Raw genomic sequence first — 19,491 nt, 5'->3', positions numbered from 1 at the left:
AAAGAGATGGAGCTGGGAGAGGAACACAGAACAGGAACAATCAAGATTTCACTCCCCCGTCCACCTAACCTCCAACAGTAGAATTAATCTGGAACATTTTATAGCAGGGTAAGACTGCCGTGGGGAAAAGAAGAGCCCCCAACTACAACAGTTCCAAATGTCTGACTAACACAAAGTTCGTTACAGCGCAGTTATTTAGATAAAATATAAATATTTATGCATAATATAAAGTCAATTCAAATATTCTTCAATCCACCTCTTATTTAAAAGCAAAAAAAAAATCTCAAATAAAATTAAAAGTTCTGAGGTTTATCTGACAGAAAAGGCGACTTTAGAAATAGGCTATGGGGGAGAAGGGGCATAAAGGAATAAGAAAGGGGCTGCCCCGGGACCTGTACTGCCCCCTCACCCCCTTCAGTGGCTATTCAGTGCTGCCAGAAGCACAAGGAATGCTCCCCTCACCTGGCACCCCTCTCCCACCAATGGAACACTTCTTGGATGCCTCAGCTCTCTGCTTGGGCCAGCCAGCAGCCACCTCCCCAGTGCAAGTACCCGTAATCTCTGATGGGAGGGGCTCTGCTGAGCAGGAAAGCAGGGGCCAGGGGCCCATGGCTATAGCTGGGAGTTAGCAGCTTTCCTCTCACAGGTTGGGGCTTAACTTGGGCACAGTCACATGTAGGGCAGTGGTGGACCCAGAACCTCTCCTCCCTACTCTCCTGTGTCCTGGGGTCTCTGCTACTGGGGAAGGGGTCCCAGGATATGAAGTAGATAAGGGAAGGAAAGCACTACTAAACCCACAGAAGCTCATGGGATTAGGAAGAGATCCAGTTCTACTCCTCTCCCTGCAAAAGCTTAAGACTCAGAGCTACTGAAAGGAGAGGGAGTTCCTGCTAAAAGATTGCACAGTTTGAAGAGGCTGGAACAGAAATGACTGGGAGAGAGGGGAGAGACACAGCCTTGTACCCAGAAAAACTGTTCCTGTGGTTTCCCAAAGACAAAGTGATGGTGTGAAACAATGGGAAAGGTGTTTCAATGGTTGGAAACAATGGGAAACAGATACTTGGGGGAAAAACTGAATGGATGCCACCAAACAAAACAGGGGCACAATCACAGCATCTTTCTCTCTCTCTCTCTCTCTCTCTCTCACACACACACACACACACACACACACACACACACACACCTCTCTCTCTCAGGCCAGTCGATTGCTACCTGGCCTCCATCTTGGGGGTGTGCCCAAACTCAGCAGTAGTTGTCCCTGAGGAGTTCCCAAGAAGGAGGTTTGGGTAAGAGGTGGGGAAGGAGGCTGGAAGGCCCAGGGTTCAGGGTGCCTCCCTGCCGTCTCCCCAGTTTACTAAGTTTCAGAAAAGGCTAGAAACTCAGCATTTGAGGAGTATCCAACATTATAGAGGGACTAGCTATTGGCAGGAAGATGAGGACAGAGAGAAAGACAGGGACCTCTGAACTTCTTTTTCCTTTGAAGGGAAAAAAGATTGGGGGGAAAAGGATGGAGGAACCCGTACACAACAGTTTTACATTATTGGATGAGAGAAAATCTGAAAAGGGGGCGGGGGGAGGGATTGAGAGAGAGAAAGTGAAAAGCGGGGGAGGGACTGAACATGGAAGCAGCATGTTCAGGGCCCGGTGTCCGGCTCGACACACTTGGGAGTTAAGTCCACTTTACTGGCCGTCACTGCGGGTCCACACACAGTACAGAGTGTTTCTTGGTTTCACACATTCACTAGAACTATTGCTATTGTTAAATAGCCCCAGAATGTTGGGGCACGAACTGGGGCACGAACAGGGAAGGTGAGAAAGCTGGGAGGAGGAAGTAGGGGCTTCTTTCATCCTCCTCCTCTTTTTTAATTAGGAAATAAAACAGAAAGGAAAAATTATTTTTTCTTTTTTTTTTTTTTTTTTTGGCTTTCAGTCCAGAAGGACCTCATCTCTGCCCCTCTTATGTGAGGAACAAGAGGAGGAAAGGAAGAAAGGGGTGTAGGGATAAGAAGATGTAGGGCGCTGCCAAAGGTAGGGTCAAAAATCAGGGTTCTACCTCTGACTCAAGTCTGGACCCAGGGCAGCATCAGCAGGTGAGAATGGCAGGGTCTGTTTGTTTGGAGGGCAGAGAGCAATGCCACAAGGTGACTCCCCACCTCCCTTGCCTCACAGATTGGCCTGTTTCCCCTGATAAAACTCCTCCCAGCGGCTCTCGAAGAAGCGACGCATGATGTGCCCAGCCTTGCCCACTTCAGAGTCATCCTCATTGAATGTCTGGCAGTTGTCAAAGACCAGAAGTGCATCAGCCGCAAACTCCTCTGAGCTGGTGTACCTGGGCAGGGGTGGAGACAGACCTGTGAGCTGGGTATAAGTTATGGCAGTAACAGAAGAGCCGGGACGGTTACTGATGTCTACTTACCCTCCCCGGAGCAGCCGCTCCCGCATGGTGGAAAAATCCATAGGGTTTTTGATGATGCGCCGGTACCCACTCACCAATCGTGGGTTCACAGGCTCCAGGAAAGGCCAGGCTGCATCATGGGACTCCATCTCCATCAAGATAATCCTATTACGAAAGACGGTGATGACTGCACTCTCAGGAAGCAAACACGCCGACCCCTCCCAGCCCTTTACCCCAGCAAAGGCAGAGCCCGTTGTCCCCTGAATTCACTCAACTCACTCGCAAAACGTGAGATCACTGTGGTGGTTCCGCATGGAGAGCCGCCGCCGCTTTGAGGGGGACTGTCCTCCTTCTGAGCACCGAGGCACTGCCGGGCTTTCTCGGCCCCTCGACAGCAGCCGGCGCTGGCAGCTATCACCCTCTGGGAAGTTCAGCACATAACTACTTTTCCGCTTCTGGCCTCGTTTTGGGAAACCTGGCCTCTGAGTCAATTCTCCCTCTACCTGCTGAAGATAAGAAAAAGGTAAGATCAGCAACAGGTGGAGATGTACTCTGCTTGCCCTTCACTTTATTACAATCCCTACTTGTCTAAGTGTGACTGAGGCTTCAAAATACTTTCATGCATAAGCCAGCATGTGAATTTATTCACATAACCCAATAAGGTAGGTGAAAGGGCAAGTATAATCATTCCCATTTTATAAGGAAAGTAAAGACAAGTAAGGTTATAGAACTTAAGTGACTTGTCCAAAGAAGGATCAGAACTCAGGTCTCCTAGCACTTAGTCTGGAGCCCTTTCCCAGGAGAGACTGAGGCATGGTAAGAATGATATTTGTAGGACTGGTGGTAAATGGGATGAGAAAGAAAATCTCTGACTTTTGCTTGGGAGTGGAATGAGAGGGAGCAGAAGCCTTACCTGGGCCAAACAGACAGCACAGAACCAGTCTCCTTCTGGGACAGCCTCCATCTTGGGCCGAAGGCAGTAAATATGGCAGCCACGGTCACACCCATCACAAAGCAGAAGAAACTCATCGTTGTCACCCTTCCGGCAGACTAGACAGGTCTGGACCAAGGTTGTGAGGAGGCCGAGTGAGCCCTCAAGCCTCTGCCTGCCACTGACCCCACCCACGCCAGCTGGCCATCTTGTCAGCTTCCCCAGGCTCTCCAGGCCTCTTACCACTTTGTTGACAGACTTCTCCCAGGCAATGGACCTCTCCAGCTGGCCCAGGCACAAGCAGACCTGGGCCGCGCTCCAGCACCGCTCTAGCGTTTGGCGCCAGGCTCGAATGCGAGGGGTGATCTCATATGATCTGGAGGGAGAAAGTGGTGATCTGGGGATGAGGAGCAGGGTCCATTAAATTTATCCCTTCTCCGCAAGACCAAGAAGTGGGGAGCCACTCACATCTCTGTAGTGGCACACTGTGGGGCACTACTGGGTGTGCCGAGCAGGGCCTTCTCCAGCACAACCTCATGAGCTGGCCATAGGGGCTCCCGCAGGTACCGCCGCTCCACATTCTGCTCCAGGGCAGTGAGTCGCATCACTGCCAAGTCCAGGGGGTTGGTAGTTTTACGCTGGGGTGCCAGTCCTTCCTTGCCTCGACCCCGCCAGGTGATATCCTCCTGGGAGTCAGGTAGATGCTCACAGTAGGCCAAGTCTTCACGAGTAGAGTCTGGGCTGGGACGTGTCCAGCCCTGCAGGTGGGAGAGAGGAATAAAAGTCATTATAAAGAAAGAACATTAAGCATAGAACATGATGTGACCCATTTAGGGTCATGGGAGGTCACTTGTGAAGTGGGAACCCCAAGTTTTCCCTAACAGGGTACAGGAGATTAACACCCTCTCGTCAACAACCCCCTACCCAGTGCCAGCCCAAGTGTACCCGAATCTGCAGATCAGACAGGATAACCCGCTGTTCCAGCTCCTCTACCCACTGAAGCACGGCCAAGTCTGTCTCATATGTCTTCTCTTTGGGGGACCAGCTCATGATCCCTTCTTGAAAGGCAAGTAGCTGACTAGGCTCAAAGATAGGGTCTGAGAAGACAGAAGGCAGAGGGAAAAGCCCATCAGGGTATTTCGTTGTCCACAGCAGCAGCTCAACGTTTACCTGGGCTCTGCAGCTCAGGCTGGTTACGCATCTACCTTACCAGTTGAGGGCCGTAGGCAGACTTCCTGTAAGAAGTCCCTGTGCTTGTTTAGGTGTTTGTGAAGTGCCTTCTCTCGGATGCCTCGGGGGTGCAGGGCCTTGAGCATGGCATCCAATGTCTCAGGATCTCGGATCCACCACCAGCCTGAGCGCATCTCTGTGAAGACAGTTTATGTGTGTGGGGTGGGGAGTGGGAACCAGCTATGAATCACATGGTCCACATCTGATGCCACTCCTACCTATATCTTACCCCATTCCACCCCAAAGTCACTCACCAGGAGGGACGGGCTGGGCGGTCAGCTGGGTTAGGTAACGCTGCTCCATCTGTTTGAAGAACTTACTGGGAGGTCTCCCTCTCCGTTTTGGCTGTCCCATCCCTGTGGGGCTCTGTGGTGTTTCTCTAGGGTCTCCTGCTCGCCTTTTAGGAGCCACGCCCAGCAAGGGGGTGGAAGAGAGCTGCACTGGAGAATAGGGGTTGGCAGCACTGGGTCTATTCACCTGTGAATGATGAAACATAAGGTGATGAGAGTGTTTTCATGTTGACAGGACCCCAGTGGCCCCATCCCTTCCCCCCAACTTAAGCAACAGCCCACAGCCAGGCAACAGAGCCTGTGGCAAGATGAAGATAAGTGCATACCACTAATTCTGGCTACTTACTGGCTTGGAGGAGGCAGGTAGCTGAGGGGAAGGAGTGGGCTGGTCCTCAGAAACTGCAGGGGGTGGTGTAGGGGCAGCACTGCAGGGCATCTGGGCTGAGAAGTTAAACCAGGGAGCTTGAGAATCGGGGCTGGCTTCTGTCTCGTCAGGTTCTGGCTCCTCCGGGGGCCGTGATGGCATTGGGTCCAGTTTTCCGGGGCTGCTATCAGGTGTGAGGACTGAGCTACTGAGCAGGGAGCCATGGCTCTGAGTCTGGCTCAGCCAAGACAGGAAGGCTGACTGGCTGAGGTCGTGCTGGCTCTGACCCAGAGACAAAGGGGAGCCCTCTGGCTCTAGGAACCCATTATGGGAGTGAGGATGGGACTGAAGCTGGGGCTGGGGCTGGGCATGAGCCTGAAGCTGAGGATGGGGCTGAGTCTTGGGCTGAAGCTGGACCTGCAGCTGTTCCGAACCTTGACTCTTGACAGGAGATTTCAAGTGCCTAGGTTGCACAGACCCAGGCTTAGTTTTCCGAGGTCGGCCTCGGGCCCGGGCAGGAGAACTGGCACAGGTGCTGGAGCCAGCTAACTCCCTCTTCAGAGAGAAGGAGGCTGGGTTGGGCGTTGAATGGGTTGCCACTTTTACGGAGTCAGTTTCCTGCTTTATCACATCCTCAGGAACTGTAAAGAAAAATGAAGAGCCTAACACATACACAGATATAAGGGGAAAGAAAGAGGGTGTACAAACACAGGACATATACTTTCTTTTTCTCTTGGACCTTATACCCCCCTTTTGGAGACTGCACTGGGAAAAGCTTATACGCCAACAAGCACAGTATCTGGAAAAGAAACACTATGCTCCCAAGTAATCATCATCAGCATAATCATAAGCTAACATTTATTGAGAACCAGCTATAAGTTAAGCATTATTCTAAGAGCATTAACTCATTTTAATCCTCTCAATAGCCCTATGACGTATACATTCTATTATTAACTCCATTTTACAAATGAAAAAACTGAAGCATACAGCTGGTAAAAGGCAGAGCAGGTAGGTAGGCAGTCCTACTCCAGAGCCTGTGCTCTTAACCACACTGTGCTATACTGACTCTCATACAATGAAAGATGCCCAAGACAACTAGGTAGAGGAAAAGGAATCGTTTAACTTTTGTTAGACAGGACTCAATTCAGGGTCCTACGACACACCTACCTAAGCTCCCCTCTGTTCCTTCCACAAAAATACCAGTCAAATAGGGCAACACCCAGTAGTTGCGTCTGTAGCGGTCCTGACCCAAGGAGACTGCCCGAAGCATCTGGGATGAGTGAAGCAGCTTTTTGCGAAAGAAGAGCTGACGCTGGGTAGGCAGTGGAAAAGGAAGATGAATGAAAAACACACTTCCAGGGTGACAGTGGTGACTTCATCCAGTATATGGGAGAAAGGCAATGGCTCTCAGCTTCCCTATAAAATTGATACCATCTGGGCCCAACTCATAAGGAATCAATTCTCACCCAGCCCCTAACTCCACCTCCTGGGAGGTCAGAAGCACAATACCTTGCTGAGTTTTTCTATCTGGCGCTCTAGCTCTGGGATGCTAGATGCTATGACATCAACCTGGAGAAGAAACACGTAGACACCAAGAGAAAGGGAATCATCAGATTCAAGAAAAAGAAATAATCTGTTTTCCAACTCCCACTTTCCTTGGTCTGGGCTAGTACCTCTCCATCTCTTCGACCCCTACGGCCATGGACAGCAGCTGCAGTCTCCTCCTCTTCCTCCTCTTCCATGCCACTGGTCTCCTCCATGATCCGAGAACTGCGCCTCCGCCCCAGGCCTTCCTCCGGCCCCTGCAGCTCTACCTCAGGTCGCCCAGTTCGCTTGGCCAAAGCAGTTTTCAATCTTGACGTAGACAGATTAAGGGAAACCGTGGTGAGGAACATGATACCACCACAAAAGAACACTGTGAATCTAAGCAATCCCAGGCCCTGGGGTAAGGTCCCAACCCCAGAGGAGGGGCTAAGGACACTGAGTTGCAAGCAAAAGTCCTGGCTGTGCTTCACTCTTTTCCCCTTCTCTCCTCTGTCCTGTCCATACCTCCGGAGCCGGCCTTCAACAATCCACTTGTTTTTCCTGTAGCTGGACATACTCTCCAGAGTCTTGTCAATCTCACTGCAGGGGAACAGGGAATGGCATTTTGAGGGAGAAGTGGCAGCACATACGCAAAAGAAGGGAGGCTCAAGGGTAAAGGGAGTTTCATCCTAGAGCCTAGATTGGATGAACGGCAGAGGAAGGCTTGGATTCTCCCAAGGAAGAAAATTAGATTCAGTCCTAAGTCACACCGGCATGTCCAGAGCATGGCAGTGGACACACATTGCCGAGGATTTCTAAATGGCTAACCCCCTCCCCCATCCCATTCTGACCAAGGCACACAATAACCATCCCCACCCCTGCCCCTCACTTGATGATGAGGGTGGAGCCATTGAGCTCATGCACAAGGAAGGCCAGGACAGCAGCCTTCTGCTGGGGCGGCTGGGCTTGAAAAGGCTGGGTGCGCAGGCTGTCGCAGAGGGCTGGCTCCACTCCATACGCCATGAGGAAGCAGCGCAGGATCTCAGACACATTGTCTCTTGTTAGTGGGATCTCGGACACCTTCTCCCCCAAGATCTTTAAGGACTGTTTGGAGGAGAGCATGATAGGAGTTAAGAGAGAAAGAGGAACAACTCAAGTTGGGTGAATCTGGAGCAGGAAAATACAACAGAACTACAGGGTTAAGACAGGAAAAGAATGAAAGTTGATAGGACAGATGAGAGAAGGAAAAGGACAGGTGCAAAAGAAAAGGAGTAAATTAAAGGAAAATGAACAAAGTAAGCAGAGGGAGGTCAGAAAGAAAAAGAAATAGAAGAGAAAAAAATATATGGAAAACAGAAACAGGAAGAAACTACAGATCTTCCTCCACTTGTCCCTGGAGAGAATGACAAGAGTCAGGACCTAAAACCTTAAAGCAGTGAGTAGAAGTAACCTAGGAGAAGATGCAATAAATTACCAGAAGGGCTAGCATGTAGTATATAGATCTTCCTCAACTTATGATGAGGTAATGTCCCAATAAACCTATCATAAATTGAAAATATTGTAAGTTGAAAATGCATTTAGGGCTTCCCTGGTGGCGCAGTGGTTGAGAGTCCGCCTGCCGATGCAGGGGACACGGGTTTGTGCCCCGGTCTGGGAGGATCCCACATGCTGCGGAGCGCCTGGGCCCGTGAGCCATGGCAGCTGAGCCTGCACGTCTGGAGCCTGTGCTCCGCAATGGGAGAGGCCACAACGGTGAGAGGCCCACATACCAAAAAAAAAAAAAAAAAGAAAATGCATTTAATACACCTAATCTACAGAACATGATAGCTTAGCCAACCCTACCTTAAACATGCTCAACATTTAAATTAGCCTAGAGTTGGGCAAAATCATCTAACGTAAAGCCATTTTATAATAAAATGTTGACTATCTCATGTAATCTACTGAATACTGTACTGAAAGTGAGAAACAGAATGGCTGCATGGGTACAAAATGGTTGTAAGTGTATCAGTGAACACATGGCTGACTGGGAGGTGTGCCTTGCTGCCACTGCCCAGCATCGTGAGAGAGTATTGCACTGTGTTTCTCCAGCCCAGGAAAAGATCAAAATCAAAATGTGAGGTACATGGGCTTCCCTGGTGGCGCAGTGCTTGAGAGTCCGCCTGCCGATGCAGGAGACGCGGGTTCGTGCCCCGTTTCGGGAAGATCCCACATGCCGCGGAGCGGCTGGGCCCGTGAGCCATGGCCACTGAGCCTGCGCGTCCGGAGCCTGTGCTCCGCAAATGGGAGAGGCCACAACAGTGAGAGGCCCGCATAACGCAAGAAAAAAAAAAAAAAAAAAATGTGAGGTACAGTTTCCACTGAACGCGTAACACTCCCGAGCCACTGTCAAGTCGAAAATCATAAGTCAAACCGCTATAAACTGGGGACCATTTGTGTATCTCCCTTCACTTGTCCTGATCACTTTGGGAAGGGGCTTTCATGTGTTTAACTTAAAGAGAAAGCAAAACTGAGAAAAGCACAGATTCCAGGCCCTCTGAACCTGCCCGGGAAAGGACCTCACCTGACAGTAGGAAGGCAAGCCAGGATCATAGAGCGCAGCTTTCAGGAGCCGCACCAGCAGATCTTGCACCTCGCCCAAGCTGTCGCCTTGACACAGGAGTCCCTCCTGCAGGACCCCCAGGCTAGGTACATCTTTGGCAGGGTCAAAGCCCAGCACCTTGCCGAAGCTGTGCAGGAACTCCACAATGGTCAAGCAGTCTGAGAAGGCCCCACTAGGCAGGATCAGACCAGGGATGCGTGAGAAGTCAGGCAGGGGCTGTAGAGATAAAAAGAGGAAGGGTGTTCTGTCAAACATACGGGAAGGCAACAGTCTGGATATCTAGGAGGCTCTTCCTTTCACAGAAGTGTCTTCACGGATGGCCCCTCCAGGACCTGTTACTCTCCCCTCACTACCTGGTGGTCAGTCAGACACATGTCCTCTGTGGGCTTCTTCATCTCCTCCAAGATCATCTGCTGCCTCTGTCGCTCCTCAAAGCGCCTCTGTGTGGCCAGCGCTTTATCTGCTTTACAGGCTGGCTTGGCTTTGGCCACCTCCTCCTTTTCCTTCATTTTTACCTTCTCCTTCTTCTCCCTCTTGACTTTTTCCTTCAGTTTTTCCTGCTTTGTTTTTACTTTCTCCTTCTCAGCCTAGCCACCCAAGGGAGAGAGGAATCAAGAGTGCCATAAAGATTCAAGTCACCACCCTTTCCAGGTCCCCGTCCTCCCCACCTTACACCCAAAAACATGACTATAAAACGAGACCAACTCACACGTCTTGCAAAATCAGTTTGGTGACTTCAAAGTTATGCTTGTGGGTACAATGCACCTACCTTCGATTTCTTCTTGGCCTCCTTCTGCTTTAAGCTCTTGGTCTCTTGTTTCCTCTTGCTCTTGGCCTGTAAACCATAAGGGAAGTCATTTCTCCTCAAACTCTGAAAGCATCACTGCTTTGACTAGCATTCAAAAGCAGACAAGGGTACTGGGGAGGAGAGGTGAGACATGGGATGAAAGGTTGGCAATGGATCAATTCTCTCACCCTGGAGATGCTCACATTACTCCTGAATAAGCCCAATTCTCTAAATGCGAGTGGCAGACGTGGGAGAAGGAAGAGAAGACAGAGCAGCTGTAGGAAAAGTTAAACTACCGTGTAATCTCTGGCATCCCTCACCTGTGCTTGGTTAGTAGTCTGACACTCTCCCCGTTGTACCTTCTGCTTCATCTTCTTCTTGATTTTACTCATCTTTGCTTTATCTTCCTCATTCAGTGTTTCTGTGAGGGCAGAAAGAAAAATGAAGCGGCAGGCAGGCCAATCTCCAGCGCCCAGAGCAGCACATGCCTGTCACAAAGCTGGCCTCCGAAGCAGCTCCCTGAAGAATCCAAAAGTTTGTGGGTTTTTTAAGTATACATAAAATGTTGTTGGAAATAAAATGTTGGAGAGGCACCTGCTATAGAGGTGGCACAAAGAACTCAAATGGTATCTCCTGCCAGAAGCACCAGCCCCTGGAACACTAGACTGCTTTAGAAGGGGTCCTAGAGGCCAAAACAGCAAAGTAGCCTTATAGCCTGTCTCTCCTCCAGGCTATCTGACAGACTGATTTTAGAACAGAGAAAGGAAACAGAAAAACTGCCAGGGAAAGCAGGTGGTCTTGAGTGGGAAGCACCAATTAAGCAAGAATGTGCCAGAAAGAAAGGGCCCAGATAATGGACACTTTAGCAGAATCATATCAAACTGACATAGCTATTGCTTATGCTCAGCTCCTATGTCTTGTCTACTAAAAGGTCTGAATTTCTTCCCTTTTGGAAGACAATATTGAAGTGTGATTCTGCAAACAATAGTGTTTCAGAATTGGTGTTTTTGATATGACAGTACCTATCCTATTCTGGCATATAAACACTACCACCACCACATCTGTACAGCAACCCTCTAAGTTAGACAGGTATTACCTGAAGATGAACCACTATAGGCTTTTATTAAAATATAAGTGACTTGCTCCAGGTCATACAGTCAGAATCTGGCAGAGCTGGAACTCTGAATAGGAGACCGATGACTCCAAATTATTTCAAATTTATACTATATCAGGGCAAGTGCAATATTTACTGAAAAATTAGACATTTCCAATCTGTCCATCCCACTAAAACAGTGCCAATTATCTTTTGGATTCAGATGTGAATTCTGAACCTCCATGATGGTGGCAATGAGTAAGGTAAGAGTATATGTACGAGACAGCCAAAACCAGTAAGATAAGTAAGAAGCTGAAAGATGGAACGAGAGGACATGAAAGCCCTCTCCTCTCATAACTATTTCTGGGAACCGCCCAGGCTCCACTAGTAAGAGAGTAACTCAGGAAAGAAACTGACTGTAAAAGAAGTACCACAAAAGTGCTGGGACCCTGATGCTGCTTTCCAGAGAGGGGAAGGTGATTCAGATTCATTTCTTCCAGATGTCAGTCACACTCCCGGGAAACCCAGGCATTAGCAATTCATCAACGTTTCAGATACCTCAGAGAGTGAGCAAAATCCCCAATCGTACCTTGGGCCTCCAGTTTCTTTAGGAGGCGGTTGTCTGTTTTATTCAACAGCTCAGTGATTTTGACCTTGGGTGGCCGACCTCGGCCCCGTTTCACCTTGGGGACATCCTTGGTCTTGGCCTTCTCAGTGTTTCGAGGTCGGCCCCGTTTCCCAGTAATTGCCTGAATCCTGGATGGGATCTCCTCTGCTGAGAGCTGTACCCACTGCAAGCCCTGAGGTAATAAGGAAGACTGTTACAATGGGAGGGAGTCTGTGCAAAGCCGCCAGGCCCTCTGAACCATTCAATGCCCAAGAATCTCCAAACCCCATGAGAGGAAGCTGCAGCTTGTCCATCAACCCTTTCTCAGACACAAAAGCGTATTTAACCCTTGGGTGTGCACCTCTGGTGTGTCTCTCTCTTCAAAGAAATCACCAACAGGCATACGGGGACTGAAGCTGAAGTGCTCACGGCGGACGTTGTGCACCACATTGCGGCTCAGGTACTACGAGGAGGAGGTAGAGTGGCATCAGTGAAGTTACAGACCTACCACACACCTTTGGCCAGCAATAGCACAAGCAGAACAAGCCCCAGGGCCAGACAATGCCAGCTTGTTGCCACTGGGCCCAAAAAAAGGAGTCTGTGCTTTCCTAAAAAAGTTCACGAGAGCTACATTACCTTGATCACTTCCGGGAACTGTTTCATCCTCTTCCCACAGGGGCCGTAATACCAGGTCTCCCCCTGCCATCGGTGGCTGCCCTTCTTGATGCGCACCTCTCTCCGCCACCTGCCAGAGAAGCACACGGGCCCTGCCGCCAGGTCACACCCCTACCCACTCTCAAGCCACCCAGAAGCCAAGCCCAGTGAGCAGATGGCCCACCCCACACCGGTCTCACTAGAACTGCATGTAGATGCAGAGGTTCCTGAGATACAAGCTTGGCCAGAAGGCAGGCCTGGGCCACAAGCCCCTCAGCACCACAGGAGAAAGCAACACACCAAACTGCACCAGCCCAGAAAGACCTCCACCCCTCCCTCCACCAAGTGAGCGAGATGAGCAGCCAGAAACCCCCTCCCTAATGCCATTCAGGGCAAATTACTGGGTTTACACTAAAAAGGATAAAAGACCTAAGAGAATAAAGGCAGAAGAGACAGAGGGTGGGGAGGCAAGCAGAAGAGTAAACTCACTGCTGACTCCATGAAATGACTCCATAGAGGCCAGGGTTTAGTAAGGAACTCTGTTCTGAGCAACAGATTATTCTAAGACTAAGCCTTATCTTTCTCTCAAAACTTAAAGCAGAACTCAGACTTGGTGATCACAAGTAGCCTACAGGGGCGGAGGTGGGGAAGGTCAGGAAGGCAGTTATTCCTATAAAGCCCTTGGTGTGCTGGCTTGTTCATTCTGGTCTCATACTGTTCCTGCCCTTAAAGTGCATTTAAAAAAAAAAAAAAAATGCCAATTCATGGGGACTAAGACACTCCCCATTCACTGCTATTCCTTCTCTAAGCATACAGGACAAGGTAACTCATTTGGACATCTGAACCCTAGACCCACCAGCTGAATTTGGAAGAGATAACAGCAGTAGCCCCCTGAGGAAAAAACTGAGTGGTCACAAAATGAGGAAAGAATGGGTGAGGGGAGGAAGACCGTGAGAGAGGAAGAAAGGAAGCCTAAGAATCTCATGCCCAGAAACATTATCACTGCAGGTAACTATCCTTTAACCCATTCTTGTCTAGCCCATTTCTCCCCATCTCAGATGAGAGGAGCTCCCTTCCCTTTTTCCTAGAGTCATTCATTAAATGTGTCAAAGGTCGATGCATGTAGCAAACTAGAGCATTTACCCATGTTGGAGGGGAAGCCGGACTTCTTCTGGGGTAGCAATACGTCTCCTCAGGACATCACCTTGGGGAAGAAGACAGGGGATACCCAAGTTAAGAGTTCAAGCAAAATACTGAGACGAGGGGCTTCCCTGGTGGCGCAGTGGTTGGGAGTCCGTCTGCCAATGCAGGGGACACGGGTTCGTGCCCCGGTCTGGGGGGATCCCATGTGCCGCGGAGCGGCTGGGCCCGTGAGCCATGGCCGCTGAGCCTGCGCGTCCGGAGCCTGTGCTCCGCTACGGGAGAGGCCACAACAGTGAGAGGCCCACGTACCATAAAAAAAAAAAAAAAAAAAAATACTGAGACGACAGGCCAGTGAGGACGGGCTAAATGCCACATGAGACAGAAACTTCCTGGAACCAGCTAGGGGTGGAACAGAATCTAGACACTCACCACTACCAGAGGGAGTGACTCCTTCTCCAGTGATCTCTTCCAGGTCAGCAGTTGTCTCAAGGAAGCTGCTGACATTCTTATCTGCTGGGGAGGCTGCTGGGAAGACAGCTGCTGGGGAAGGTGTGGGGGAGGCTTTTGGGGAGGTCACTGGGGAGGCCGTCAAGGAGACTTCTGAGGAGACGGGTGGGAGGGCTGCTGAGGAAGTTGGAGAGACTGTTGGGAAGGCTGCCGGGGAGATGGCTGGGGAAATTTCTGGGGAGGCTGCTGGAGAGACTTCTGGAGAGATTTCCGGGGAGGCTGCTGGAGAAACCACCAGGGAGACTGCTGGCGAGGCTGTTGGTGAGACCGCTGGTGAGGCTGCTGTATGGAGCTGAAGAGTGGATGACTGGTCAGGGTCTGGCTGGGTCAGAGATGGTGGGAAGTCTGAAGCCTGAGTCTCCATCTCTTCCTGTTCTGTATCACTGCCATTATTCAGGTCAAAGCTAGTATCTAGAATCCAAAGGGACAGGATGGCTAAAGGAAGAACGATCATATAAAACAAGAGAATCTACTCAGACAAACCTGGACAAAGCTAAACAAGGTTACTTCAAGGGCTTTCCCCTAGGGTTGGAAAAAGAGAAATAGCCTCTGGCTCTCTTCCCCTACCATTCATGAAGGTTAAAGGGCAAACAAAACTGCTGCTGCTGTCACTGTGTGAAGAAATACCTTTCACCTGGAGCCAGTAAAGGCCTCTGGCCTCCTGTTCCCCGCAAACTCCAAGTCTCACCCCACAAGTTCTTTTGGGCACAGGGCAGAAGTCAGAGTGCCTTTTTTAGTCCCACCATACACTGTTCCATGGCCTCCTCAGCTCCCAGGAAGGTGTTCTCACAGATTTCCCAGCCCTAAGGCCTGTTCTCTCACCTTTGCCCAGGTCAAGGACTTTCTCTGTCCTAGCTCTCCTCACTTACCTTGCAGAACAGACTCCCCAAGGACAGGTGGAGAGGTGGGGCTGGCAAATATAGAGGCTGAAGTTTGACTGTCATCTGCCAGGAGACTGAAGGCAGTGGCATTATTGAGGGAAGGACAATCGAGGGCAGAGATCACAGGGCTGTCCTCAAGAGGCAGCTTGTCCTCTGCACCCATCAGCTCCGTGTCATCTATACCATAGAGTCCTCCAGTCACTGGCTCTTCAGGGGTGGAAAAATCAGAAAGCAAGAGTTAAGAAATACTAGTCTGAATATATTCAGTTTTCGTTCCTATAGTGTGAAGCTTCCTTCTAATATTAGGGAAAGGCAAGGCAATGGTTTCTACCCACAGACCAACACAAAATTCTAGCATCTATCATAAAATAAGCCTTTCTTATATTTCAGTGGGGTAAAAGGTAATCGTTCAATGGCAAGTTAGTGAGAACCCAAATAGCCCATCTGTGTGGTAATAAGTCCCTATCCAGGGCTCTTGGCCAAAAGGAACACTGGGAGAGAACCTGGGAAATGAACCAATTCAGCTCAGAGTGCAGTTGGCCCAGTCAGGCCTGTGGCATGAAACTGGTCTGCCACAGGATTATCTAGAGACCCCAGTGTCCCAGATTCCCAAATACTTTCCCTGGCTTACTATCTCTTCCAGGTGGTATAAGGTGGCTACCCTCTGCATGGATATGTTGAAGGGAGCCAATCTCCAAGCCTACCCGGTGCCAAAGTGTTGAAGGGCTCCAGAGAGACTTCACTGAGGATTTGAGTGTCTTCCAGTTGATCAGGAAGATGTGAAGGATCATCTAAGCAGCTCACTGTGGGATCAGGGACCAAGACTGAGACCTCTTGGTGTAATGATTCCACAGAAGGGACAGAGCCGTTGTAACCACACATCTTTAGTTCTAGGAAATCCCAGGAGAGGGCAAAAGTCAAAATCAGTGCCGTCAATGGGTTCAGTTAGCTATTAGTAGGCAATCTTTGCTAGAGGGATGGATGTTCATTCTTTCAACATTTATGGGTCCCAGTTCTATGTTGGGTACCGATCATACCGAGAACTTTTGAGTATGCAAAGATGTGCGAGGAAGATCCTGCAGCAGGTAAAGAGGGGAAAGAAGAGTGGGGTCTGAGACAAGAACCCCATCATGTTCTCAACTGTTTCCCCCATCCAGTTAAACAGAGAAAACATCCTGTGATTTTACAGGGTGGTCACCCTTATACTTGGAATCAATAGCAAACTAAGCATTTATCTATTTTGAGGGGGAAGATGAGAGGGACTGCACATGTACCTATGCTAACAACAACAAAAAAGAAAGGAAACTCTGAGTAGACAAGCAATGGTGTGCTCTGCCTGTTCCTTCCCTCCTGCACGTGCCAATCACTACTTAGGGCTCAGCCCACTTTAGCAGCCAGTCTGGCCCTGCCATAGTCAAATCAAATTGGCCTCTTTGCCTCCTGCTGATGCCCCAACCCCTTCCTATAACTTAGAAGAAGGCTTTCTTGATGCAGGGTGTCTGTTGGGGCTGTTTCGGGCTCGCCCACCTGCCCTCTCCAGGCCAGCAGCTCTGCATGAGCTTGAAATAATTTGCACTCCCACTCTCGAGCTGGTGCTGCTGCCACAAAAACACCAGCCACTTGGCTCTGCTAATCACCAACATGCAAATCAGCCTCCACTGCAGAGAGCTGGAAAGACAAGTTTTCCTCACCTAAAAAAGCCACTGCGCCCCCCAGAGCCCCATTTTCCCTCTCCCAACCCAGCTCACAGACCCACAGTTATACCTGGCTGCTCCTCTTCCAGCTCCAGGCTGCCTACCAAGCCAGTGCCATTCTCCGCCACAACTGAAGTCAGCTCCTTTTCTGCTGCCTCATCAGGATGGATACCACTGCCTACCTCCTGGGAGGGTGCAAAGGTCTGGATGCTGGATCCCAACATAGGAGAAGTCTGTGGGGAGGTGAAAAAACTAGGGGGTCCATTGGGCATCACCTCAAAATTCTGGTCAGGAAAGGAATCATACAGTTCCTGTGAATCGAAGTTAAGCCCCATGGGACTCTGGGTACCGTTGGCCCAGAACTCTTGGCTCCCAGCCCGAAGGTTAGTGTTGTGACTTGGGGATGAAGGTTGCCGACTGCCCCCAAGGATGCCGTTGAGTGGGTATTGTCCCCCCGAGAACTGGGAGAGAAGGGGTGGGTCCTTGAGGTTGCTGCCAGGATTGGCAGGTGGGTACTGTGAGTAGTTCCAGAGACAGTCATAGGCCACGTTGGGGTGATGGAGGTGTGAGGTGCTGGAGGAGTGGGGAGCAGAGTTCAAAATCCCTGAAGTAGTAGTGTGAGATACAGTAGATAAGCCATTAACATTCACATCCCCATTCAAACCTGGCAGAGAAGGAGGGAAAAGGGTCAGTTACAGCTATGTATGCAAGTAACACTATAAATTCTACTAAAGGAACAGCACTGACTAGAAAAAGGGAAGGTGAAGGGGTGGGGGATTCCCCCTCTACTGTATTTATAGTTTTTTGGTCTCCAGGGAACACCAAACCCAGATGCTCCTGGGTGGAAGCTTAGCAATTGCTGCTGAGGCTGCTGAGTAGGGGGCTGGGGAACTCTCCCAGCCTACCACAAGAGCGACCAGCAGAGAGCTGGCTGCTCTTGATGCTCAGGGCTTTTCAAAATTTTTTTTTTTTAATGAAACTGTTCGCAGACGCCCTACAGTGACTTGCATTCTTCCCCACCCTCATTCCCTGGAGTAATTCTTCCCTTGGAGTGGCATGACTGAACTCTCTGCCCCCCCACCCCCCGCCGCCTTCCCCAGTGCCTGTTTGCCCCACAGTGGCACCAGAAGGGACAGCCTCCACCTCACTGGCACATGCAGATCCAGCACTTTGTGCTGGGCTAAGAATAGAATTTGCAGTCACCACAGCAGAAAGATCCCAGCTCGGAAGGCTGGGCTTGGCCCCTCCCCATAGGCACTGGAGGGTAATACCCGGGGAGGGGGGGGGGATTCTGCATGAGCAGTATGCAGACTTCAGTTCTCAACACCAATGGCAGCCTCTGGATTGGAGGGCAATCAAATAAAAGGAACCAAGATACTAAGGAAGCTTCAAGGGACATGGGGGGAGCAGTCCTCCTGCGAAATAAGGGAGTTTCTATCTATCTGCAACCCCCTTGTGAAAGACAGGAGGGAGTGGTGGTTAAGTATAAGCCTGTGGCAGTATTTTTCTGCTGCAAGGAAGGAGGCAAACATTTGTGCCTCACTCTGCTTCCAAGCATAAAGTACCTGAAACCAAGGCAAGATTAGAGAGGTACTTGGCAGGGCCATGGTACAGAGCAACTGATAAGCCAAATCCAGGAAAAGACCTGATCCTGGCAGCAACACTTCCGTCTGGAATTATAGATGTTTCTCTCTGGGGAACTAGGTAAGAATTATAACTCTCCCTGTCCCTATCTTCTATCCACAAGGACAGGAGGTGGCACAAGCACTTCAAGCATCTGCTCTCTTCTCTGCTGCACAAACTAAAAGGCAAACACATCCCAACCTTCACCCAACCCCTCCACCCCCAGTCCTAAGGGAGGGCTACTCCAGCCTCTAAAAACAGCTTCTCAGAGGGCTGGCCCTTTATCTCTTTCTCACGGGTCCAACCTGGTTATCAGAAGCAGCAGCCAGGGAACAGGGCTGACAGAAGAGCAAGCTAAGATGAAAAGGCCAGTATGTTTTTCTAATCCCTTCCAGCCTTAAAATGAAAAGTGTTGTTTCCATAAATCCCTAGAACTTGTTCTTAGAAGTTTGACTTCTCTCCAGCAGCTGGAGTTCTGAGGATTCACTTCCTCCTTCCCACCTGGCATAAAAGAGAGTTGTTGTGAAGTAGCTAGTCCAGAGCCAAACCTTATCCCATCAACCTGCTCTAAAGGAGCGATGCCCACTCCCTCCCAGGCCATGTGGCCCTCACACTCACTTTTCCCTTGCTGGGGGAAGTTCATGGGAGACCCGTTAGTGTAGAGCCCCTCCCCTGAGGAGGGAGAGGGTTTCAGTCCTGAGGCAGCAGGTGCAGGGGGAAGGCCAGTAAAGTTAAAATGGTCGTTTGCCTCCATTTCTGTAGGAGGGGAGAGAGAGGGGAAAAAAAATACTGGCGGTTAAACAAGGTTATGTCACCTGGAATCTTCTAGAGGGAATGCCCCCTCCCCTCCATCTACTTTACTTACCCTTCTCCTACCCAGGTACTGGATTGGGAGGGAGGGGAGTTGCAGGGGGAGTGGGGAAGGAGAGAAGAGAAGAGGAAGTGGAAATATACTCCTAACCTGGGCAATGACCTTATAGAAACAGTGTTTTAAAAAGTCAAAATTGTAGAGATAAAAAGAGTTAGGGAGAAAACCAAGATACACACCTAGAGGAGTCTTCCCCCTGTATAAGCCCCACCCTCTTAACTCCCAACCCAGGTCACCCCTCTATGTTAGATATTAGCCCTCAACTGCAACATTTAACATTCTCCATCCTTCCCGCCCCCCC

At 50.1% G+C, this 19,491-nt stretch overlaps 1 protein-coding gene across 1 annotated transcript; it reads right to left on the bottom strand.

Annotated features, from left to right (window-relative positions):
* Window positions 1–1,914: 1,914 nt before the first annotated feature.
* On the bottom strand, window positions 1,915–19,076 carry BAZ2A (bromodomain adjacent to zinc finger domain 2A). Its single transcript, XM_007467704.1, has 28 exons — window positions 18,941–19,076; window positions 16,770–17,363; window positions 15,710–15,895; window positions 14,994–15,212; window positions 14,047–14,535; window positions 13,618–13,678; window positions 12,457–12,565; window positions 12,182–12,283; window positions 11,803–12,013; window positions 10,441–10,541; window positions 10,103–10,168; window positions 9,687–9,920; window positions 9,295–9,549; window positions 7,624–7,838; window positions 7,260–7,334; window positions 6,884–7,064; window positions 6,720–6,779; window positions 6,378–6,522; window positions 5,193–5,851; window positions 4,811–5,033; window positions 4,537–4,692; window positions 4,272–4,423; window positions 3,795–4,084; window positions 3,570–3,702; window positions 3,309–3,455; window positions 2,675–2,901; window positions 2,417–2,560; window positions 1,915–2,329 (listed from the first exon to the last, which is right to left on the bottom strand). Exons 1-28 carry the CDS (start codon window positions 19,074–19,076, stop codon window positions 2,164–2,166), a joined length of 5,736 nt encoding a protein of 1,911 aa, XP_007467766.1. The 3' UTR covers window positions 1,915–2,163.
* Window positions 19,077–19,491: the final 415 nt, after the last annotated feature.

This window comes from Lipotes vexillifer, unplaced genomic scaffold (assembly GCF_000442215.2).
Source record: "Lipotes vexillifer unplaced genomic scaffold, Lipotes_vexillifer_v1.1 scaffold387, whole genome shotgun sequence".
Classification (NCBI taxonomy): Eukaryota; Metazoa; Chordata; class Mammalia; order Artiodactyla; family Lipotidae; genus Lipotes; species Lipotes vexillifer.
Note: the sequence above shows the minus strand (reverse complement) of the source record. Positions and strands in the feature narration are given on the sequence as shown.